Source organism: Mesoplodon densirostris, chromosome 6 (genome assembly GCF_025265405.1).
Source record: "Mesoplodon densirostris isolate mMesDen1 chromosome 6, mMesDen1 primary haplotype, whole genome shotgun sequence".
In the NCBI taxonomy this organism is placed as follows: Eukaryota; Metazoa; Chordata; class Mammalia; order Artiodactyla; family Ziphiidae; genus Mesoplodon; species Mesoplodon densirostris.
The window spans coordinates 719,156-740,328 of NC_082666.1; the positions used below are offsets into that span (position 1 = coordinate 719,156).

General features: G+C 57.8%; 1 protein-coding gene across 4 annotated transcripts in view; it reads left to right on the forward strand.

The window, feature by feature from the left end:
- The window catches only part of EXD3 (exonuclease 3'-5' domain containing 3), a 75,945-nt gene that overhangs the window by 34,122 nt on the left and 20,650 nt on the right, over positions 1-21,173 (forward strand). For 3 of the 4 annotated variants that reach the window (XM_060101744.1, XM_060101747.1, XM_060101745.1), the window contains 10 exons: positions 5,141-5,238; positions 11,452-11,525; positions 11,631-11,669; positions 13,164-13,330; positions 13,723-13,846; positions 14,126-14,336; positions 14,451-14,560; positions 15,077-15,239; positions 15,319-15,485; positions 15,952-16,107. In XM_060101744.1, coding sequence (XP_059957727.1) covers positions 5,141-5,238; positions 11,452-11,525; positions 11,631-11,669; positions 13,164-13,330; positions 13,723-13,846; positions 14,126-14,336; positions 14,451-14,560; positions 15,077-15,239; positions 15,319-15,485; positions 15,952-16,107 — 1,309 coding nt within the window. Of the gene's footprint in view, positions 1-5,140; positions 5,239-11,451; positions 11,526-11,630; positions 11,670-13,163; positions 13,331-13,722; positions 13,847-14,125; positions 14,337-14,450; positions 14,561-15,076; positions 15,240-15,318; positions 15,486-15,951; positions 16,108-16,565; positions 18,598-21,173 lie in introns of those variants that run through there. The other variant, XM_060101748.1, reaches the window with a different exon arrangement.

A 21,173-nucleotide genomic window follows, 5' to 3' on the forward strand; every position in this document is an offset into this window, starting at 1 on the left:
GCAAAAATACTAAACAAAATATTAGCAATCAAATCAACTAATATATTAAAGAGTTAAGAACATGAGAAGACAAGCTCAAAGTGCGAGAAAATATTAGCAAAGACACATCTGATAAAGGACTGTTATCCAAAACATAGAAAGTTACCTTAAAACTCAGCAGTAGGGGGCTTCCCTGGTGGTGCAGTGGTTAAGAATCCGCTTGCTAATGCAGGGGACACGGGTTCAAGCCCTGGTCCGGGAAGATCCCACATGCCACGGGGCAGCTAAGCCCGTGAGCCACAACTACTGAGCCTGAGCTCTAGAGCCCACGAGCCACAACTACTGAGCCTGAGCTCTAGAGCCCACGAGCCACAACTACTGAGCCCACACACCACAACTACTGAAGCCCACATGCCTAGAGCCTGTGCTCCGCAACAAGAGAAGCCACCACAATGAGAAGCCCACGTGCAGCAACGAAGACCCAATGCAGCCAAAAATAAATAAATAAATTTATTTAAAAAAAAAAAAAACTCAGCAGTAGGAAAACAAACAGCCTTGGGCTTCCCTGGTGCCGCAATGGATAAGAATCTGCCTGCCAATGCAGGGGACACGGGTTTGAGCCCTGGTCCGGGAAGATCCCATGTGCCGCGGAGCACCACAACGACTGAGCCTGCACTCTAGAGCCCGTGAGCCACAACTACTGAGCCCATGTGCCACAACTACTGAAGTTGCACACCTAGAGCCTGCGCTCTGCAACAAGAGAAGCCACCCCAGTGAGAAGCCCACGCACGGCAACAAAGAGTAGCCCCCGCTCCCGGCAACTGGAGAAAGCCCGTCTGCAGTAACGAAGACCCAACGCAGACAAAAATAAATAAATTAAATAAATAAATTTTTTAGTAAAAGAAAGAAAACCAACAACCTGATTTTAAAAACAGACCAAAGATCCAGGTACCTCACCAGAGAAGATACACAAATGACAAATAAGCACATGAAAAGATGCTCTACATCATATGTCGTCGGGAAATGCAAATTAAAACAATGAGATATCATGACACCCCTATTGGAATGGACGGAATCCAGAACACTGACAGCGCCAAGTGCTGGCGAGGATGTGAAGCAGCAAGAACTCTCATCGCTGCCGGTGGGAAGACAAAATGGTGCGGCCACTTTGCAGGACAGTTTAGTGCTTTCTTACAAAACTAAACACATTCTTAGCGTATGACCAAGCCATCGCGCTCCTTGGTATTTACCCAAAAACATTGAAAACCTCTGTCCACACAAAAACCTGCACTTGAGTGTTTATAGCAACTCTATTTATAGTTGCCGACACTTGGAAGGAACCAAGCTGTCCTCCAGTAGTTGGATGGATAAATAAACTGTGGTCCATCCAGACAATGGAATATTATTCAGAGCTAGAAAGACATGAGCCATCAAGCCGTGAAAAGACAGGGAGGAAACTTCGATGCAAATTACAAAGTGAGAGAAGCCAATCTGAAAAGGCTACTGCTGTGAGATTCCAGCTACATGACATTCTGGAAAAGGCCAAGCTATAGAGACAGTAAAAGGATCAGGGATTATGGGGAGGGAGGAATGAATAGGAGAGCACTGAGGATTCTTAGGGCAGTGAAACTGCTCTGTATTTCACTGTAATCGCGGGTCAAAACGCGTAGAATGTACGACACCAAGAGTGACCCCAAGGTAAACCATGGACCGTGTGTGGGTGAGGACGACGTGTCCAGGTGGGTTGATCACTGTGACAAGTGGACCGTCTGGTGGGGATGCTGACAGTGTGTGTGGTGTGTGTCACCACACAGGGAACCTCCATGCTCTGCTCAGCTTTGCTGTGAACCTAAAACTGCCCTAAAAAGAGTAAGATCTATTTTTTCAGAAGCGAATACACCATGACCTAGTGGGATTTATTTAAGGAACGCGAGGTTGGTAAACATTTAAAATTCCATCGTCATTCGCCCTGTCAACAGATTAGATAGCAAAACTATGTAAGCATCTCAACGTATATAAAAATTGTAAAATTCAAACCTTATTTATGATAAAAACTCTCAGCAAACTACAAATATAAGGACACTTCCTTCATCTGATAAAGGATAGTACTGAAAATAAAAAAAAAACTACAGCAAGCGTCATTTTCTCTTAAGTTTTCTTAAAGTATGGTTACTATATAATGAACTCTGTGTTCGGAGTGTGTAATTTTGTCACTTTTGATGTATGTATGTGTCCACGAAACCATCACCACAATCCAGGTGCTGAGCACAACTCCCGCCCCCCCACCCCCACCCCGCCATCCCCTGAGGACTGCTGATCTGCTTTGTGTTACTATAGATCCCTTTTCATTTTCTAGTACATTATGTAAGTGGAGTTATGTCGTATGGCTTCTGTCCCCCAGCACAATTATTCTGAGATGCATCCACATTATTTCATTTCTTAGTGCTGAGTGATGTTGCCATGTGTAGGTGCACCATGCTTTGCTTATCCGTTCACTCATCGATGGATATTTGGGTGTTTCCAGGTTTTGTCTGTTACACACCGCTGCTGTGAACATTCGTGCGCAAGGCTTTGCGTGCACGTGTGCCTTCATTTCTCTTGGGTGAACACCCTGGAGTGTGATGCCTGGGTCATGTGATACGTGTGGATTAATTTTTTGAGAAACCGTCAAACTGTTTTCCAGGGCGGCTGCACGTTTCCCATTCCCTCCAGCAGCAGGCGAGAATCGCCAGCCCCACATCCTCGCTGGCCCACGGCCTGGTCAGCCTGTAACATCTGCGGTTCTAATGGGCGTGCAGTGGTATCTTTCTGTGCTTTTGATTTGCAGTCCCTACTGACTAAGGATGTAAAGTGTATTTTCATTTGCCTATTTGCCATCTGTGTGTCTTCTTTGGTGAATTAGCTGCTCCATCTTTTACACTTTAAAAGAATATATTTTATTTATTTATTTAATTTGGTTGCACCGGTCTTATTTGTGGCAGGCGGGCTCCTTAGTTGTGGCATGCAAACTCTCAGTTGCCGCATGCATGTGGGATCTAGTTCCCTGACCAGGAATCGAACCCAGGCCCCCTGCATTGGGAGCTCGCAGTTTAGCCACTGCACCACCAGGGAAGTCCCGACACATTTTTTAAATTAGGTTGACTGTTTTCGTTACTGAGTTTTGAGAGATTTAGAAGTATAATCTGGGCTAAAGGCCCTTATCAGACATGTTATTTGCAGACGTTTCACCCTGTGGTGCATCTTCTCATTCTTTTAATGATCTTTCAAAGAACAAAAGTTCTTAATTTGTTGAAGTCCAGTTTATAAATTAAAAAAGACTTTGCATCATGCTTTTAGTATCCTAGCTAAGAAATCTTTGCCTAACTCAAGGGCACAAACATTTTCTCCTGTTTACTTCTAGAAGCTTTATAATTTTAGGTTTTACATTTCGATCTATGGCCCATTTTTGGATAATTTTCATATGGGGTGCTAGGTGTGGATTGAAGTTCTTTTTTTTTTAACAGCTGCTGTCTGATTGTTCCAGCAGCATTTATTGTAAACGACTGTCCTTTCCCACAGAGCTGCCTCTGGGCCTCTGTCTGGTGTCCAGATATGTGTGGGTCTCTCTGTTCTCTTCTACCGCTCTGTTTGTGGCACATGTTTTGACTGCCGTAGCCGTATAGTAAGTCCTGAGTCAGACAGGGTTAGCCCTCCAATGCTGTTCTTCTATGTCAAAGTTGTTTTTAATTATTCTGGACCCTTTGCATTTGTATATGAATTTTAGAATCAGTTTGACAATTTCTATCCCCCCAAAAAGCCCCCTGAGCAGGGGAACACAGCCAGGGCTCTGAGACCCCTGGCCAGCCTATCTGGAGCTTAGAGGAGGCAGAAAAGTACTTAAAAACAAACACGAAAGCTGTAATTGAGGCCTGTAGAGAGTTTCTGTGTCTGAAATAAACACCAGAGCTATACAGAGGGCGCCTTTGGAATACAGAACAGACTTGTCAGTTAAAGACGTGATGGCAGAATGAAAGTCTCAATAAAAGGTTTGGAAGATAAACTTGAAGATATCTTCCCAATGTCATACAAAATAAATTAACAAAGAAGGAAAAGCAGAGAGGACGTTTTTTTTTTTTTTTAATGGCAGATTCTGTCAAGAAGACCCAACATCCAAATAATGGGAATTCCAGAAAGAAAGAAGGGAAAACATGGAGGAATTCACTCCAGACCCAGTCCTCGGTGGATGGAGAGAGACCCACACTGAGGACCAGGACCCTAAACCCTCAGAAAGAGCAGGAGTCAGACAGGTTCCAGGAGCAGTGCCGGCGCAGGCTTCAGCCCAGCCAGACGCAGTCCAGTGTGAGGCCTAGGGCACCATCTCCAGGTCCACGCCTCGCCCCTGGGAGGCGCCTGCAGAGCCGCTTTGCCCTGGCCTAGGGATAGGAGAGGCGCAGGGCCACCGGGACGGCGATGGACAGGGGCCTGGGAGCAGCCAGCGGCGGGGAGAGGGGCGCAGGGTAATGTGGGGTCTGTCCGCAGGACAGGAGGCTAAGGAAGCAATCAGACCAGCAAGGATTAACCCGCAGAGAAGAGGAGGCTGTGGCCAGGCCGCCAGTCATGTTTGCACCGTCGTGATATCATAGAAGCCGCTTGTGCCCAATTAACTGGCACCGTGGATGCTGTTGTTTGGGGTGAGACATCATACACAACACCTGGAACTGAATCACTGAGAGGCCACAGTACAGGGTGGTTCTTGGAAACATGGGGTAAATGTAGACCACCTCAGAATTGTCGTGCGGGTGACTGGGGGCAGGAGGGGCGTGCTGACGTGCTGCCTTTCTCTGAGCCTTGTAAGAAGACTTGGCTTTTGAACTGTGCACGTGTATGACATTGATGAAAGGTAAAATCTTTCTTTTTTTGCGGAGCGCGGGCCTCTCACCACTGTGGCCTCTCCCGTCGCGGAGCACAGGCTCCGGACGCGCAGGCTCAGCGGCCATGGCTCACGGGCCCAGCCGCTCCGCGGCATGTGGGATCTTCCCGGACCGGGGCACGAACCTGTGTCCCCTGCATCGGCAGGCGGACTCTCAACCACTGCGCCACCAGGGAAGCCCAAGGTAAAATCTTGAGATGCGTTAACCGAGAGAAAGCGGTGCTGGGCACGAGCCGTGTCTCTCTCCTGCAGAAGGTACCCGCAGATGACCTTGAGGCTGGAGAGGCTGAGCCCCAGAGCGCTGGGTCGGCAGGTCCTGCGACTGCTGGAGCAGCATGGCCTGGACCCTGGTGAGTGGGGCCCCCACACCCTGCGCTGGGGCGGGTGCCAGGCTGGTGCCGCCGGGGGTTCAGGCGGACCAGGGTCTCCCGACCCCCAGCTCCCTTCCCGTCTCCTCCCTGCTTCCCCTCAGCATCTGCCCACCTGGGGTGCCCCTGGGAGTCTGGGTCCCGTGGGTGAGGACCACCGAGGCCGCGCCTACATCGTGCTCCCTGCCCCCTCCCCCTTGGTGATCACGGGCACCCTCTCAGAGGAGCAGTCTCACTGACAGTGTTTTATAGCTTCACTTTATGAGACTGTGGAAATTCTTCTCACTTCCTGGTCCATGAGAGTGTTGATCAGGAATGGATGTGGAATTTTATCAAATACTCTTTTTGCACCTGTCGGGCTGATGCTATGCTTTTCCCCCTTTGGTCTGTCCATGGGGTGGATTAGGTTGATTGACTATATAACATTAAATGAATCTTGGATCCCTGCCATGGCCCCGTCTCTGCCGGGTTGTGTTGCTACTTACGTAGACTGCTAGGTCTCGTTTGCCAACTGAAGCTGGATGTAGGCTTCGCCTTCCTGAAATGTCTGTTTCTGGCTTTGTGTACAAGGTTAAGCTGGCCTCTGAACAGGCAGTGGATGAAGGCCTGTCCTTTCTTTAAACTGAGGGTGTTTGTCTAAGATTGGAATTCTTTCTTCCTGAGAAGTTGAGGGGAAATGGCCTGTGAACCTGGATTGCTTTTCATTGTGGAAACATGACTATTGATTCATCAGCTGTGGGGTTTTTTTTCAGGGAGTTTGTCTATGTCACTTACAGTTCCAAATGTACTGTCATAAGGTATTCCTAGGACTCCTTTTTTATGGCTGAGTAATGTTCCGTTTTATACTTACACCTCAGCTTCTTTGTCCACTCATCTGTCGATGACACTCAGGTTATTTCCGTGTCTGGGCTGTTGTGGATAATGCTGCAGTGAATGTAGGGGTGCAGGTATCTCTTTGAGAGAGTGATTTCATAGCCTTTGAATACATACACAGAAGTGGAATTGCTGGATCGTATGGTAGTTCCATTTTTAATTTTTTTTTTTTTTTTGGTGGTACACGGGCCTCTCACTGTTGTGGCCTCTCCCGTTGCGGAGCACAGGCTCCGGACGCACAGGCTCAGCAGCTATGGCTCACGGGCCTAGACGCTCCGCGGCATGTGGGATCTTCCCGGACCGGGGCATGAACCCGTGTCCCCTGCATCGGCAGGCGGACTCTCAACCACTGCGCCACCAGGGAAGCCCCCATTTTTAATTTTTTGAGGAACCTCTACAGTGTTTTCCAGAGTGGCTGCAATGATTTACATTCCCACCAACAATGTACTAAGGTTCCCTTTTCTCCACACCCTCGCCAGCGTTTGTTATTTGTTGGTTTTTGGATGATGACCATTCTTACAGGTGTGAGGTGATGTCTCATTGTGGTTTTGATTCGCATTTCCCTGATTAGTGATGTTGAGCATCTTTTCATGTGCCTGTTGGCCATCTGTGTGTCTTCTTTGGGAAAATATCTCTTCAGTTCCCCTGTCTTTTTTTTTTTTTTTTTTTTTTTTTTTTTTGCGGTACGTGGGCCTCTCACTGTTGTGGCCTCTCCCGTTGCGGAGCACAGGCTCTGGACGCACAGGCTCAGCGGCCATGGCTCACGGGCCCAGCCACTCCGCGGCATGTGGGATCTTCCCAGACCAGAGCACGAACCCGTGTCCCCTGCATCGGCAGGTGGACTCTCGACCACTGCGCCACCAGGGAAGCCCTCCCCTGCCTATTTTTTAATTCAGATTATTTGGGGGGTTTTGCTACTAAGTTTTATGAGTTCTTTATATATTTTGGATATTAACCCCTTATCTGTACGTGGTTTGGAAACATTTTCTCCTACTCCGAACGTTGCCCTTTCATTTTGTTGATTGTTCCTTTGCTGTGCAGGTTTTGTTTGATGTAGCACATATGTCGATTTTTGCTTTCATTGCCCTCCTTTTGGTTTTTTTGATCCTGTCTGTTGTATGCCCTGCTCAGCCCACTAAACTGAATCTTAAGCCTTCTTTCTTCTTGAATATATTCCCCAAGTTTCAATATGTATTATTTTTATTATTGTCCCGCTCAAGACACTTTAAATTTCTATTATAATTTTTTTCTTTTACCCATGAACTAACTAGACGTGTGTTTCGTTTCTTTGTTTGTTTGTTTTTTTGGTTGTGCTGGCTCCTTAGTTGCTGCATATGGGCTCCTTAGTTGAGGCTCGAGAGCTCCTTAGTTGCGGCATGGCAGACTCCTTAGTTGTGGCATGCAAACTCTTAGTTGTGGCGTGCATGTGGGATCTAGTTCCCTGACCAGAGATTGAACCTGGGCCCCCTGCATTGGGCATGAGGAGTCTTAACCACTGCACCACCAGGGAAGTCCCTAGAAGTGTTTTTAATTTCTAAGCTATGACAGTTTTGGTTATCTTTCTGGTGTGGTCTGTTAATCTCATTGTGATCAGGGACCATGCTTGGTATGATGTCAGTCCTTTGGGTTGAAATGTGTTGTTGGGAAGAGATCTAACTTCTCCCCTTTGAAAGTAATCTCTCTTTTTCTCTGGATACCTTTAGACTCTTCCCTTTGTCTTTGGTGTTCTGCAGTTTCACTGTGAGGAGCCTAGTTATAGATTTCTTTTTAATTGTCTTGCTTGGGATTTATTGGGCTTTCGAATCTGTGGATTGGTGTCTTCAATCTGCTCTCGAATTTTTTCAGTCATTACCTCTTTCGGATATTGCCTCCTTCCCCTGTCTTCCCTCTGTTCTCTTCCTGGGACTCTGAATGTATATTGAGTCCCCGTACCTTCCATGTGTTTTCTTCCATGTTCCTTTCTTACATACTTTTCATCCCTTTTCTTCCATGTTGTCTAATCCTGGTAACTGCTTCTGCTGTCTTTTTCACTTTACTAGTTCTCTCTTCATCTGTATCCAATGTACTATGAAATCCATCCACTATTTCTATTTCGATTGTTATGTTTTCAGCCCTAGAATTTATAGTTTGATTCTTTTTCAGATCCGCTGTTTCCCTTTGTATGGCTTCCCGTTGCCTGAAGACATTTCTGATTTTGTTTTTTCTGTCTCTGCGTGCCGTGCTCCTGGCTGTGTTATGGTCTGTATCTAAACTTCAGCACTGTCTCTGGTCCTTGTCTGGTTTGTCTGCCTTGCAAGCTAACTTTGCACCTGCCAACCTTGAGAAATCATCTGATGCAGCTGCCTGCCCCCAGAAAGGAATTTATATATTTATTTATTTTTGGCTGCGTTGGGTCTTCATTGCTGCGCGCAGACTTTCCTTAGTTGCAGCAAGCCGGGGCTACTCTTCGTTGCAGTGTGTGGGCTTCTTGCGGTGGCTTCTCTTGTTGTGGAGCACGGTGCTCTAGGTGCACGGGCTTCAGTAGTTGTGGCACGTGGGCTTCAGTAGTTGTGGCGCACAGGCTCTAGAGCGCAGGCTCAGTAGTTGTGGCACATGGGCTCAGTAGTTGTGGCACACAGGCTCAGTAGTTGTGGCACACGGGCTTAGTTGCTCTGTGGCATGTGGGATCTTCCCGGATCAGGGCATAAACCCATGTCCCCTGCATTGGCAGGCGGATTCTTAACCACTGCGCCACCAGGGAAGTCCCCACTGACAGGTTTTGATTCAGCTCCTCTGGAGGCACCACGTGCGCAGAAGGGAGAAGCAGGAGGGGTGGGACCACCCAGGCCAGCGGCGCAGGTGCATCAGGGCCCTGGGAGCCAGGGCCACGGGCTGCGCTGGCGGTGGGGGGGGGGGGTGGTTGGCACTCCACCTGAGGCACAGGAGCCCACCTCAGAGGCCTGGCTGGGCAGGAAGGAGCCAGCCCCCCTCAGGCTGCTGATTAAAACCCAGAGGGTGAGTTTTAGACTCAGGAGCTCTGAGGAAGGTCCCGACAACACAGACCGCTGGGGGGTGCTGGGCTCTGAGGGGCCAGGAAGACTGGAGTGCAGCGCCACCGCCCTGCAGCTGGGGACCTGTCCCTGAGCTGAAGCCAAGGGAATGGGCTGGAGGGACCCCCGACCCAGGCACAGGGGCCTCCAGGCTCACCTGCACACCTGCCCTGGGCACCCAGTCAGGGAGCTCTGAGAGCGTTGCCCGGTGGGAACGTGAGGTGGGGACATCCAGGCGCCGGCTGCCAGGGCCTCCCGCTAGGCTGGTGGTGGTTGGTTGAGGCAGGGCCCCGCCCACCCAGGACCAGGACCAGAACCTCGAGGGCTGGGGAAGGAGGTGGGCAGGAGGCCCACAGAGCCAGGCATGGTGGGCGGGCTGTGTGTGGGGCAGCCCACCATCCAGCAGCCCTGTCACACCTTTCTTTGACTTCAGGGGCCACATCATGGCCATGGTGGGCCAGCCCTGGCGCCAGAGCAGCCTTTGGCGGCCTCAGGCTGGCCTTAGCTGCGTGCCTCCCAGGACAGGGCGTGCCCGCCTGGGGAGAGTCCATCCCTCCCCACAGGTCTCGGCCGGGCCCAAGGCTGGAGCAGTTGAGTGCCCGGAGTCCGCGGGACAGGTGGGGCCTTCCCTGCTGATCGTGCGGACAGGAGGGCAGCGGCAGGTTCTTTCCGTGGGGCCTCAGCCAGCAGCCCTGCTGGGGAGATAGGTGCCACCAGGCCCCCTCCCGGGTATATGCGCTGCCAGGCCTCTTCTGTAGCCCCCCAGCTGGCTCCAGGGGCCTGTCCCAGCCAGGAGGCCTCACAGTGCAGGGCTCCCTCTTCTCAGTAGTCCTGGCAGTTCCTAATTTCAGACAACACAGGCCAGTGTTTCCAATGTCCTAAAAGCTGACCCCCCCGAGGGAGGGGCACCAACGCCCCCCATGGTCCTTGCTGGGCATCCACCATTGCGGCGTGAGCCTCCACGTGGACTGACCCCATGCCCTCCTTGGGAGGACAGAGTCAGACACGATGCAGGGTAGGGCCCGCTCACCCCTCAGCCCTGAGCTCCCCCAGCCCGCCCTCCCCAGGCCTGGGTCCCGGTGGAGCCCCCAGTGGCTGGGCAGAGTCAGCCGGGCACGTTTGGGTTGTTTCCAGTTTGCAGCCTCTGGCAAAGTGGCTGGGCCTGACCCACCTGCGCCTTTTCCTTTATGTTTGGGTTTGGATGAACCATCAGTGCAGGCTGCGGCCTGAATGCCTTCTGTCGATGTGATACTGTATCCATAGGCTTTTGACAAAGTATCTCATTGGCAAAGTGATGCATAGCATTGTAGAAATGTCAGGAAAGCTGGTGTCTGTCTCTCTCCATCTGAGTGAGCCTGGCTCCTGCAGCAGCTTCGACACCTTTGTCTCTGTCCTGAGCGTCTCTCCTGCCCGGAGTAACTCGTTCATCCGTCCCTCCCTCCCTGCTGCAGTCTCGTCCAGGCTCCCGAGCGGCCTGTGGGGCACGTCCGTGGGTCTGGAGCCCTCTCGTCTTGTGTCCCTGCCTCGGCAGGAAGCGAGAGGGAAGGCTGAGGGGCAGCTGGCAGGCCCCAGCCTCTGGGCAGCCCTGACCTCTGTGTGCTCGGACGGCGTCCTTGTAGCAAGGGTGCTCCTGTGCTGGCTGTGCAGTCCTGGCTGGGGCAGCCGCGCCCCCTCGAGAGCATGGGGTCCTGGCCAGGGTCTGGGGAAGGCCGGGCCCCCACTGGGAGGTGCAGGTGGGCAGGCTCTGTGGTCAGCATCCCCCCCCAGACCACCAGCCTGCAAGGACAGCTGGCCCCAGGAGGGAGGAGCAGCAGCCAAGGGGGTGGACAGTGGGTGAGTGGACAGTGGGTGCCCTTCCCAGGCCCCCTTGGGCTCTGAACAGAATATGAAGGTGAGGCCAACAGGTAAGCATAGTTTGTGAACACATGAGCAAGACCACCCCTTCCTCGAGAAATTCACGTTCTGGGGGGGCCAGGAAGCAAAGGCTCCAGCTGCCTGGAGACAAAGCAGGAAGACCCTGAGAGGTGGGCGTCCGGGAGACCCAAAGGGAGGATGGGCCCGGCAGGTGCGGGCGGAGGGCGCATGGAGGGCTCTGGGGTGCTGCACGGGGGCGGGGCACCCTCCTTCAGGGCTGGGAGGGCCGCTCTGAGGCGAGTGGAATGGAGGCCGCCCGTGGGGCGGGTGGGGGGCAGAGGGGAGGAGGAAGACAGGCAGAGCCGCACGAGCCCCGACCCCTGCCCCATCCCGTACGCACTCCGTCCCAGCCCTGCCCAGAGCCCGCCCTCTCTTTCAGCCCTGTGTCCCAACGTCATCACCCAGCAGCGCCTGGCCGCCCTGCGGTATCTGTGCTACAAGCGGCTGGTAGAGGTGTGTGGACTGGGGCCCAGGGTGGAGAGGGGCTCCGAGCGAGGCCCGCTGTTGTGCTCCTGGGGCTGCCGCTAAGAAGGGTTGCACTGGTGTCCACTTTTGCAGAGAAGCGTATCTCGGGAGAGCTGGGCCGAGCATGTGCAGGTGAGTTCAGAGGGTCCCAGTGCGCGAGGACACCCCCCCCACCGTGGGGCAGGGTCGGAGCGGCCGGGGGTCCAAGACCCTCCTTCACCACTTGTGAACAGAGCTCTCAGGCGCTGGATGAGGAGAGGTTCACGGAGAGGAAGTTCCAGACCATCCTCAGGCGCCCTGCTTGCCATGGCCCTGGGCCCCGAGGCCTGGTGAGCCTGAAGACCCCGAGAAAGAGGCAGGCGCCCCTTGGGGTGATGTGGGGACACGGAGGGCCTAGGGACTGTGACCCCATGAGGGTAGTGGCGTGGACAGTGTCGTCCTGCAGCCTCTGTCCTCAGGCCAGAGCTGGAGTGGGGGTCATTGCAGGTATAGAGCTGTCCCCAGCCCCAGGTGAATCGGCCTGGGAGGAAGGTGGGCTCTTGGGGGTCCCGGGTGCCGTGTGCACAGGAGCTCTGCAGTGGTCAGTGGAATGGGGGGGGGTCCCCTCCCTCCTGCGCGCACACGCAGGGCCCGGTGCCTGCGCAGCATCCAGTGGAGGGCAGTGTCGAGCCGCCCCCGGAGTGACCAGGCAGGGGGTGGTGAGTCACCAGAGAGGAACGCGGACCCCCAGGCAAGGCCCGGAAGGCCGGTCCCTCCTGGGTGCCAAGGCCGAGCCGTCCGGAAGGGCAGCGGACATCCTGAAGAATGTGAGGGGCTTCCACGTATTGTCCACGTGGGAACCCGCGGCCTGCGGGAAACGGACGGCCTGAGGCTGCTGGGGACAGAGCCGTGTGGGGAGGTGGCCCCGCTGCCGGCCAGCAGGGACTCCTCAGGAGGGTGGGGCCCACAGTGACCTGTGACCTCGCAGACGCGGACACCCCACCCCTGTTGGGACCCCTGTGGGCCACGTGGGCCTCTTGCTCCGTACCGGGCCTTGCCTCCCCAAGGGCACAGTGGGTGCAAGGGTGTTCCGTGGCCTCACCCTCCCCGGCACAGCGGCCACCCAGGGGCAGGGGTGAGGAGATGCAGAGGGGAGATGCTGGTGGTGAGGGCCGGGGCAGACCATGCTCAGGGAGGCGGTGCTGGTCCCAGGCCGGCGAGCAGAGCCGCGGTGTTGGGCGGGGGCTCGTGCGTGCGGAGAAAGGCCGAGGCGGAGTGGGTAGCAGGATGGGCCGTGGGCTCAGGACAGCGACCCTTCACTCTGACACTTCCAGGCCCCTCGGCACCTTGGTTCAAGCCAGCTCGGTCACCACGGAGCCTCAGTCATAGGAACTGCTGGTCTTCAGAGGACAGCCACCTGCTTATAAAGGGCTCAGGGCCAGGTCTGAGGGGGGAGGTCAGGGCGAGGTCTGAGTCAGGGTCAGGGCCAGGTCTTAGCAGGAAGGTCAGGGCCGGGTCTGGTGGGGGGTTGGGGTCTGAGGGGGGATGCAGGGCCAGTCTAAGGGGCAGATCTGGGTCTGGGGGCTGCCTGGATGGGCCCACCCCCTTGGGGCAGACCAGGCGAGCAGCCCATATCCCGTCCCCCAGGGCCTCGTGGGGCAGGACCAGTGGCTGCAGGAGCAGCTGCTGCAGCTGCTGGCGTCTCACGACGACGCGGCCCTGGTCGCCCAGTGTGCCCTGGACCTCCTGCTACCCGAGGAGCGATTCCCGGCCTCGGTGGCTGCAGAGCTCCGCCAACTCAGGATCCAGGAGAGGTGAGCGTCCCCAGGCTCGGAGGGCCCACAGGAGGACGCCCTTGGGCCCCTGCCCTCGAAAGTGGCCACGAGTCGTACGTGCTGGTGGTTTGGGAATTAGAAGCACGGGAGAGCCGAGCAGGGGCGCAGGCAGAATGCAGACACACAGCAGGAGGCAGGCGGGTCTGCCCCTTGGGTGCTAGCGAGACCCCGGGGCCAGATCCCTCAGCCGGCCAGGTACTCCCAGGGGCCTGAGGACCCGGCCACCTGCAGTCTGCGAGGGCAGGGGCGTGGGGAGCAGACCGCGTAGACCCCGGCCCACGCGCGGGCCCTGAGCACTCCCCTGCCCCTGGGGCCAGGCCGGGCTGTGGGGGCCCTGGTGGGGGCGGTGCTGCAGCCCTGCTCCTCCCCAGGACGGCCGAGGCCCCCCTGGAGGACGGGAAGGACGATTACTACCAGCTGCCCATCCCCAGGGAGCAGCTCTGCTTCCTGGCCTCGTGGGAGGACCTGGCCAGGCACCAGGACGAGCTCCTGCAGGTGGGTGCCTGACTCCCGTGGGCAGCCGGCTCCGGGGGCTGCTCACCAAGGCCTCCTGAGGCTCTGTCCCCACCGGGCACCCTGGCTTAAGGACTCTGGGCCTGAGTCCTGAGCATCGGTGTGGCGCTCGACCCCTCGTGTGGGCGCTCGCAGGGCCGGTCCAGATCTCCCCACAGAGGCCGCCTCCCCTGGACATCAGCCCTCAGGCGGCCAGGCAGGTTGGCGTGTCCTCCTCCCGGTCTTTGGCTGTGCCGTTCACGCCAGCCCCTCTGTCTGCAGCCCGGCCGGGTGGTCGGCATGGACCTGGAGTGGAGGCCCTCGTTTGGAGCCGGGGGCCGGCCCCGGGCGTCGCTCATGCAGGTGGCTGTGGAGGGCCGCGTGTTCCTGCTGGACCTGCCCCGGCTCTCAAGTCCGGCAGGAGGGCAGGCGCCCCAGGCCTTCTCCCGGCTGGTGTCCCGGCTGCTCGCGGACCCCTCCATCACCAAGCTGGGTGAGCGCAGCCCCCGGCCCTGCACCGCAGCCCTGCCTGCCCAGGGGAGGGTGTCAGGGTGAGGCCAGGGCCCCTTCCTTGGGTGCCCATCACAGCGACGGCCCCCGCCCACAGGTTACGGGATGGCGGGGGACCTGCGGAGCTTGGGTGCCTCCTGCCCAGCCCTGGCCCAGGCCGAGAAGCAGCTGCAGGGCAGCGTGGACCTGCTGCAGGTGCACAGGCAGGTCAGCGCCGGGGGGATGCTGAGGGCGGGGCGCTCCCTTCCGTGCTGAGCCGCCTGCACAGCGATACCGGGGCAGGGGTCTCACCTCAGGCTGGCGGGGTATCTGTGGGCCGGGACTTGTCCTTGGCCTCTCTGTGCCTTCTGGGCTGGCCCCGGCCCTGCTCCCTGGCCACAGGTCACCAGGGACCCAGGGCACAGGGTCCCCCAGGGAGGGCGTGTCACCACACGTCCCCACGCTTCCCCAGAACCAGCCCGGCTCTGCCTACCACCCCCCAACCCAGGAGCTCTCAGCACACACCCTTGGGGCTTAAGGCGTGGCCTCAGAGCTGACCCGTGGGCAGGTAACCATGGCCCCGAGACCCTGACACAGCCTGCCTTGGCCGCCAGCACTCTCCTCCTGCGGCACCGTCCGCCATGGAGGACGCACAGGGCTCCTCGGGGTGCGGCCAAGGCGCGTGCGGTGGCCATCCTCCCTCTGGGGCGGGCCCCTCACCCCCAAGGGGGTGCTGTCTTGCAGATGCGGGCAGCAGACAGGCCAGCCCCAGGTGTGGACGGGGCCACAGGGCCGCGGGGCCTCAGCCTCCTGGTGCAGCAGGTGCTGGGCAAGCCCCTGGACAAGATGCAGCAGCTTTCCAACTGGGACCGGCGGCCGCTGGACGAGGGGCAGCTGGTCTACGCAGGTGGGCGCCCCCCGCACCCCTACCACGCACCCCCGATCGTCCCCGCGCTGGAGGCTGAGGCTGACCTTGCCTGTCCCAGCCGCTGATGCCTACTGCCTGCTGGAGGTGTACTGGGCTCTGTGCAGAGAGCCTGCCCGCTTCCACCTGTCGGGGGACCTGACCAGGAGCCTGAGGCTGGGACGCGGTGAGAGAGCGGGGGCTGGGGAGCTGCCGCCCCTTCAGAAGGCCTCGGCCTCGCCCCAGCAGGTAGGCGAAGCCCCCCGGGGCTCCTTTATCACGCTTCCTACGGGGAGATCCCTGTCCTTAGAACTGGGACCTTACAGGTGGGTGTGGGGTGTTGGGGAGAGCCGTCCAGAGGGCTTGCGTCCCGCACGCTGGACCCTCCACCGGGAAGGAAGGAGAGCAGAGCCGTGGGTTAGCTTCCTAAGGGAGGAGGAGGTCTAGGGCAGCCTCTGGCCGTGTCCCCGTGTGCCCCAGGGACCCAGGCCCTGCTCCAGCGTGCACACGACCACCCCCCCAGGAGACGTGTGCCGGCCCCTCTTGGGGCCCAGTGTGGGTGACCTGGTATCATGTTTGCTGCTTTTCTGCTGTTTTCTGCCTGAGTACACGTTGCTCAGGACGAGCTGACCTCACGGCCCTTGGGACCCTCTCTCCCCACTGGGTCCAGGGTGGCCCAGACGGGCCACAGCTGCTGAGCGGGGCTGTGTCGCAGGTGCCCACGGGTGAGGACGCGGCCCCCGAGGTCCCGGCCAGGGCCTTCCGCGTGGTGTGTGACAGTATGCTGCAGGGGCTGGCGCGGAGCCTCCGCCGTCTGGGCATCGACGTGCTGGTGCTGGCCACCGGCGAGGACCACCGCAGGGCCGCCGAGGTGAGCAGGCCTCCCGTGTCCGCTGGCAGAGGGCGCAGTGTCTGGGGTGGCCGCAGGGCCCCAGCTGCATGGACCCCCGCGCCACTGGGGCAGAGGGCGGGGCCCCCCTGGTTGCCGGGGTGGAGACATTTGTGGGTCCGGCACCTGTGGTCTGCAGGTGTGGAGCCCTTGAGGATCCTTTGGGGGTTGGCCTGACACAGGCAAAGTCAGGGTAGTCCTGGCCCCCTTGCTGTCTTTTGGCCCCTGGAAACGCTGTGTGCCCGTGAGGCCCTCCCCTCCTCCGAGAAGCAGGTGCTCACACCACCGCTGGAGGCACAAACCCCCCAGGGCCCTGCAGAAACCCCAGCAGGGCTCAGAATCCAGGGGTTAGAACATGGCTGGTAAGCGTTTTTTACCAGGTTTCCTGAGATGTGATTTACGCACCACACAATTTACAGTGTACAATTGTACATTCCCAGAGTTGTGCAGCCATCACCACAGTCAATTTTAAACCACTTTCATCACCTGTGAAGTTGTCCCCCGTGCCCCTTCCCCAGCGCCTGGCAGCCTGGCTTCGGTCTCCGGGGAGCTGCCTGTTGCGGACACTGCATGTCAATGGACTCGTGCACGTGGCCTTTCGGGCCTGGCTTCTTTCACAAGTGTGATGTTTTCTGGGCTCAGCCATGTCGTAGCATCTGTCAGCGCTTCACTCCTATTTACTACCAAATAACGTTCCATCAGCTGGACCACAGTGGATCCATCCACCTGGCCGCTGATAGACGCTCGGGCTGTTTCCACTCTCGTCTGCTGTGACTCCTGCAGCTGTGAAAGAGCATAGAGGTGGCCAGGTCATAACCTGGACTTTTAATATGTGGTTTCTTTTATGAATTTGAACACATTCTTCTGGAAGGGGTCCCCAGGCTCACCAGGTGGGTGGCCGGAGCACAGAGCTGGCCAGGGGCCCTGGGACTGCAGAGCCGTGGGGCGTCGTCAGCAGTGGCCCTTCCCTCCATGCTCTGCACTGCCAGCCGGGTCCTGCCAGCAGCCCCCACCCCCAGTAATGAGGAAGCTGGGGCCGGAAGAGCAGAGGGGATCTGCCCGGGGCTGCAGGGGGAAGCCGGGAACCTCCCGTGCCAGCCCCACGTCCGTGCGAGGATGTCCACTCTCCCCAGCCCTGGCCCCTCACAGCCGTCTCTTCCGGACGCCTGGTCCTGGTGCCCAGGGGAGGAGGACGTGGTCGTGCCTAGGGTGGCTCTGGACGCCGTCCCTGTCGGAAACCCCTCTGTCCCCAACCAGGGTTGTTTCTAGCTTATGGGGGCTAAGACTAGGAGGGCCAGCCTGGCATCTCGAGGACCGCAGACCAGGCGTCAGCGGTCACAGGACCCAGGGAGGAGGGGCCTTCCCAACCGGCCCCGAGAGTACCCCAGTCTCCAGCAGATGGAAGGCAGGGTTTGGCCCCTAGTCTGCACCCGCACTCCCACGTTACCCTCTGAAGTTTTACATGATGCGGCCCAAGGGAGTTGCAGGTGTGATTTACTTGTCAGCTGACCTCAAAGGGGCCCGCCCCGATGGAGGACCTTGGAGTATATGGGTGGAGCTTGTGTCATCACGTGAGCCCTTGACAGCAGAAACGGAAGGCAATCATCAGACTCAAAGCACAGGAAGGATTCGGTGTGGGCCGCAGGGCAAGGAGACGGACCTCCATCCAGCAGCCCCCGGGACTGAATCCTGCGGCACCGAAGGAGCCTGGAAGCGGGTCCGTCACCAGAGCCGGGCCGCCGGCACCAGAGCACCGGGGGTCCTGTGCGTGAGCCCCTGGGGCCCGCCCGCTCCCACCCCACAGAGCTGAGTGTGAGTTCATGCTCAAGTGGCTGTGGCCACGTTAGAAAATCAGTAGATCTGGGAGCCAGGAGTGCAGTGCTGCTGTGATGATGCCTCAGACGCGGGAGATGGAGCAGCCGGAGAGGCTGGGGAAGTGCTGGGGTCGCCACGGCCCAGATGGAGCAGAGGGGGAGCCGAGCAGGGGCTGGACTGGAGCCGGGGGCTCAGACCTCGGCACCTGGAACATCGCAGCCCATGAGGCCACAGGCCCAGGGCCCTCCCAAGGGGTGTGGGAGGGGGACCGAGGTGCTTATTCCCGGGGTTGGAGCTGCAGCTCGAGCCCCTGCGTTACAGACGGACTTTACCCACATCTCCCGTGAGGCTTTGTCCCCTCAGCCTTGTGGTCGGAGCCCCCAGGGCCTTGTTCTCAGTGCCCGCCCTGCGGGGGTGGGACGGTTTACTGCCACCCGCGTGGCGCTCGCGACAGCATTCTGGGTCAGGGGCGACTGTGCGCACTTCTCACACCTGTGATGGTCTTGGGCGCGGACGTCTCTAGCGTGGGAGCTGCTGTGTCCCTTTGGCTGTTTACATTTTGTCTTCTGTGGATCTTTCCCAATCATGCGTTTCCTTGTCCAGACCCCCCGAGTGGATGCACTGGCTGTTTCGTATAGAAGGGCTGTACTGTGGGTTTTGTCTTCTATGATGAGCGCTGTTAACACTCATAAACATTTTTTAAAGAAAGGCAGCACTGCTGGTGAGGGAAGGGAGGAGGGTCCTGCCACGCAGGGCAGGGGCCCGGGCGCTGTGTCCACGCTTGCGGGGAGTAGACCTTTCAAGGATGAGCCGGGGCGCCAGCCAAGCCGCACTGAGGTGCACCCTGGGCCTCCTGCTGCTTGGGCTCAAGTGTGAGAGGACGGAGTCCGCTGAGCGAAGAGCCGTCCGGCAGAGGGGAGCCGGGGCGTGACGTCTGGGTGGAGGAAGATGCCAACGCTCAGTGGTGGCTTCCCCGGGCGCGGCCTGAGCAGAAGCTGGGGGGCACATGGCCAGGCCGGGCAGCCACCCTGGCAGGAGCTAGACTGAGAAGCAAGTCCACGTGCGGACAGTGGCGCAGCGTCTGCCCCGACGGTCCCCCCGCCGCCGCCTTCATCCTCGGCTGGCTCCTTGCAGTAGACCCTGTGCCTCCAGGCGGTCCTGCTGCTCTGGGGACCCCGAGGGATACAGACGTGGGGAGGGAAGTGCATCCAGAAGAGTCTCCAGGAAGTGAGCTCTGAGCGGTTCTGGGGTCTCTGGGACTGATCTGCTAGTCTGATAGACTCAGGGCACTGAGGACCGGTCTCCAGGGGTAAAGAGGTCACTGGTGGGCCGTGGTGTGATGCGGCCAAGCTCCTCGGAACATGGCTGGGGTTCCCCGTGGAGGCCCTGCAGAAGGAGAGCCCGAGGGGCTGGCCGGTGGCCGGGAGGGCCCAGGAGGAAGCCCCTCAGTCCTGGGGCTGCGCTGCTGAGGCAGCTCAGAACCACAGCCGGGGCTCCATCCCGTGAGCCGCTGGATGACAACACACAGGTTACACTCGCGGTCGCTGCTTCACCGTCGTCTTGCCTGTCTCGTCGGCAGGAAGTCACATCTCGCTGCACTTTCGCTCGCTTTCCTCCGAACATTAGTGCAGCTGAGCATCCTTCCACACGCTCGCTCGCTGCCTGTGCCCTTGTACTGTGAGGTGCCCCGGGCAGAAAGCAGCAGGCCTGACCCTGGCCTGGGAAGGCCCGCTGGCACAGTTGGTCCGGCCGGTAAACAGCTGATGGAAAACTTTCCCCGAGTGGTGGGAGGGGCTCATCATGCCCCAGCTGTCCAGACGGTGTGGTCTGCGTGGACGCCTGCTTCCCTTCCGGGTTGCAGAGGGTGCCCGGGTGACTGAACCGCAGCGCACACCGTGGGTGCTGAGTCACTAATGCGTCTGCCCGGTGACGCGTGTTGCAGTGGCCGTGCAGGGGGGACTCAGCACAGGCCGACTCCACCAGGCAGGCTCCGGGGCTTCAGTGGTTTCCTCTGCGCTTCGCCCAGGTGCTTTCTGTGAGCTGGTTCTGCTTCCTGTCCTTCCCTGATGGTGTGCTGAGTCCTTCCAGCGAACCCCCGGACCTAGGGGTGGTGTGGGGACCCTGCTGCCATCCGTCCTCCTCCCTCTGGCCTCACAGTTCACCTTGGCATCTGCAGGGGGAGCCCCACCTCGCTCCCCCTCTGCCTCCGCCTTCCCGTGATGGTCTGGAAACAGCCCCTCCGTGGTCTTTGCTTGGAGCTCGCTGACACTGTGAGCCAGGGTGGGGACAGTGACTGTCATCACGTCGAGTCCTCTGTGCGTGAGTGTTGGTCTCGCTCTCCTCCGAGGGTTCCACACACGTTTTGTAAGCTCTTCACGAAGCCCTGCCGCGTCTATGAGGTTTCACCCCAGGAACCTTCTGCTTTGTTGCCATGACGTGTGGCGCTGCTTTCTTTTTTTTTTTTTTTTTTTTAATTTTTAATTTTTTGTGGTACACGGGCCTCTCACTGCTGTGGCCTCTCCCGTTGTGGAGCACAGGCTCCGGACCCGCAGGCTCAGTGGCCATGGCTCACGGGCCCAGCCGCTCCGCGGCATGTGGGATCCTCCCGGACTGGGGCACAAACCCGTGTCCCCTGCATCGGCAGGCGGACTCTCAACCACTGTGCCACCAGGGAAGCCCATGGTGCTGCTTTCTATTCTGCAGATACACAGAACTGCAGTGGACCTTTAGTTCTTAGTTGCCTGAGCATTGATCTTACATCTGGAAACCTTGCAAAAGTCTCTTAAATTCTACTGAACTGACTGCCAGTTGGGGTTCTCTTTGTGGACATATCTTCTGCAAACAGGATGGTTTCATTCCTTCCTCTCCTGTCTGTATGGGTCTTATTTCTTTCCCTTATCCTGTCCCAGTGGTCGAGGCCCCCAAGGTGGGGTTGACTAGGTGGTGACCGTGGCCGTCTGTCTCAGTTCTGACTTGACAGGGAATGTTTCTCCGTGAAGCATGGTGGTTGCCAGGCCCCCACACCAGGCTGGGGAGGCTCCCCGGGTGCCATATCCGCTGCACGTTTCATCATGAAAGAAGCTGAATTCTACCTGATGCTTTCTCTGCAGCCATTGAGAGCGTCCCTGTGACGTGTGCATGTGACGAACCTTTTCAGTCTGGACCCAGCCTAGCCAGCCTGTCACGTGGCTGGGTCTGCCTCCAGGCCCGTGTCTGACACAGAACTTCTCTTC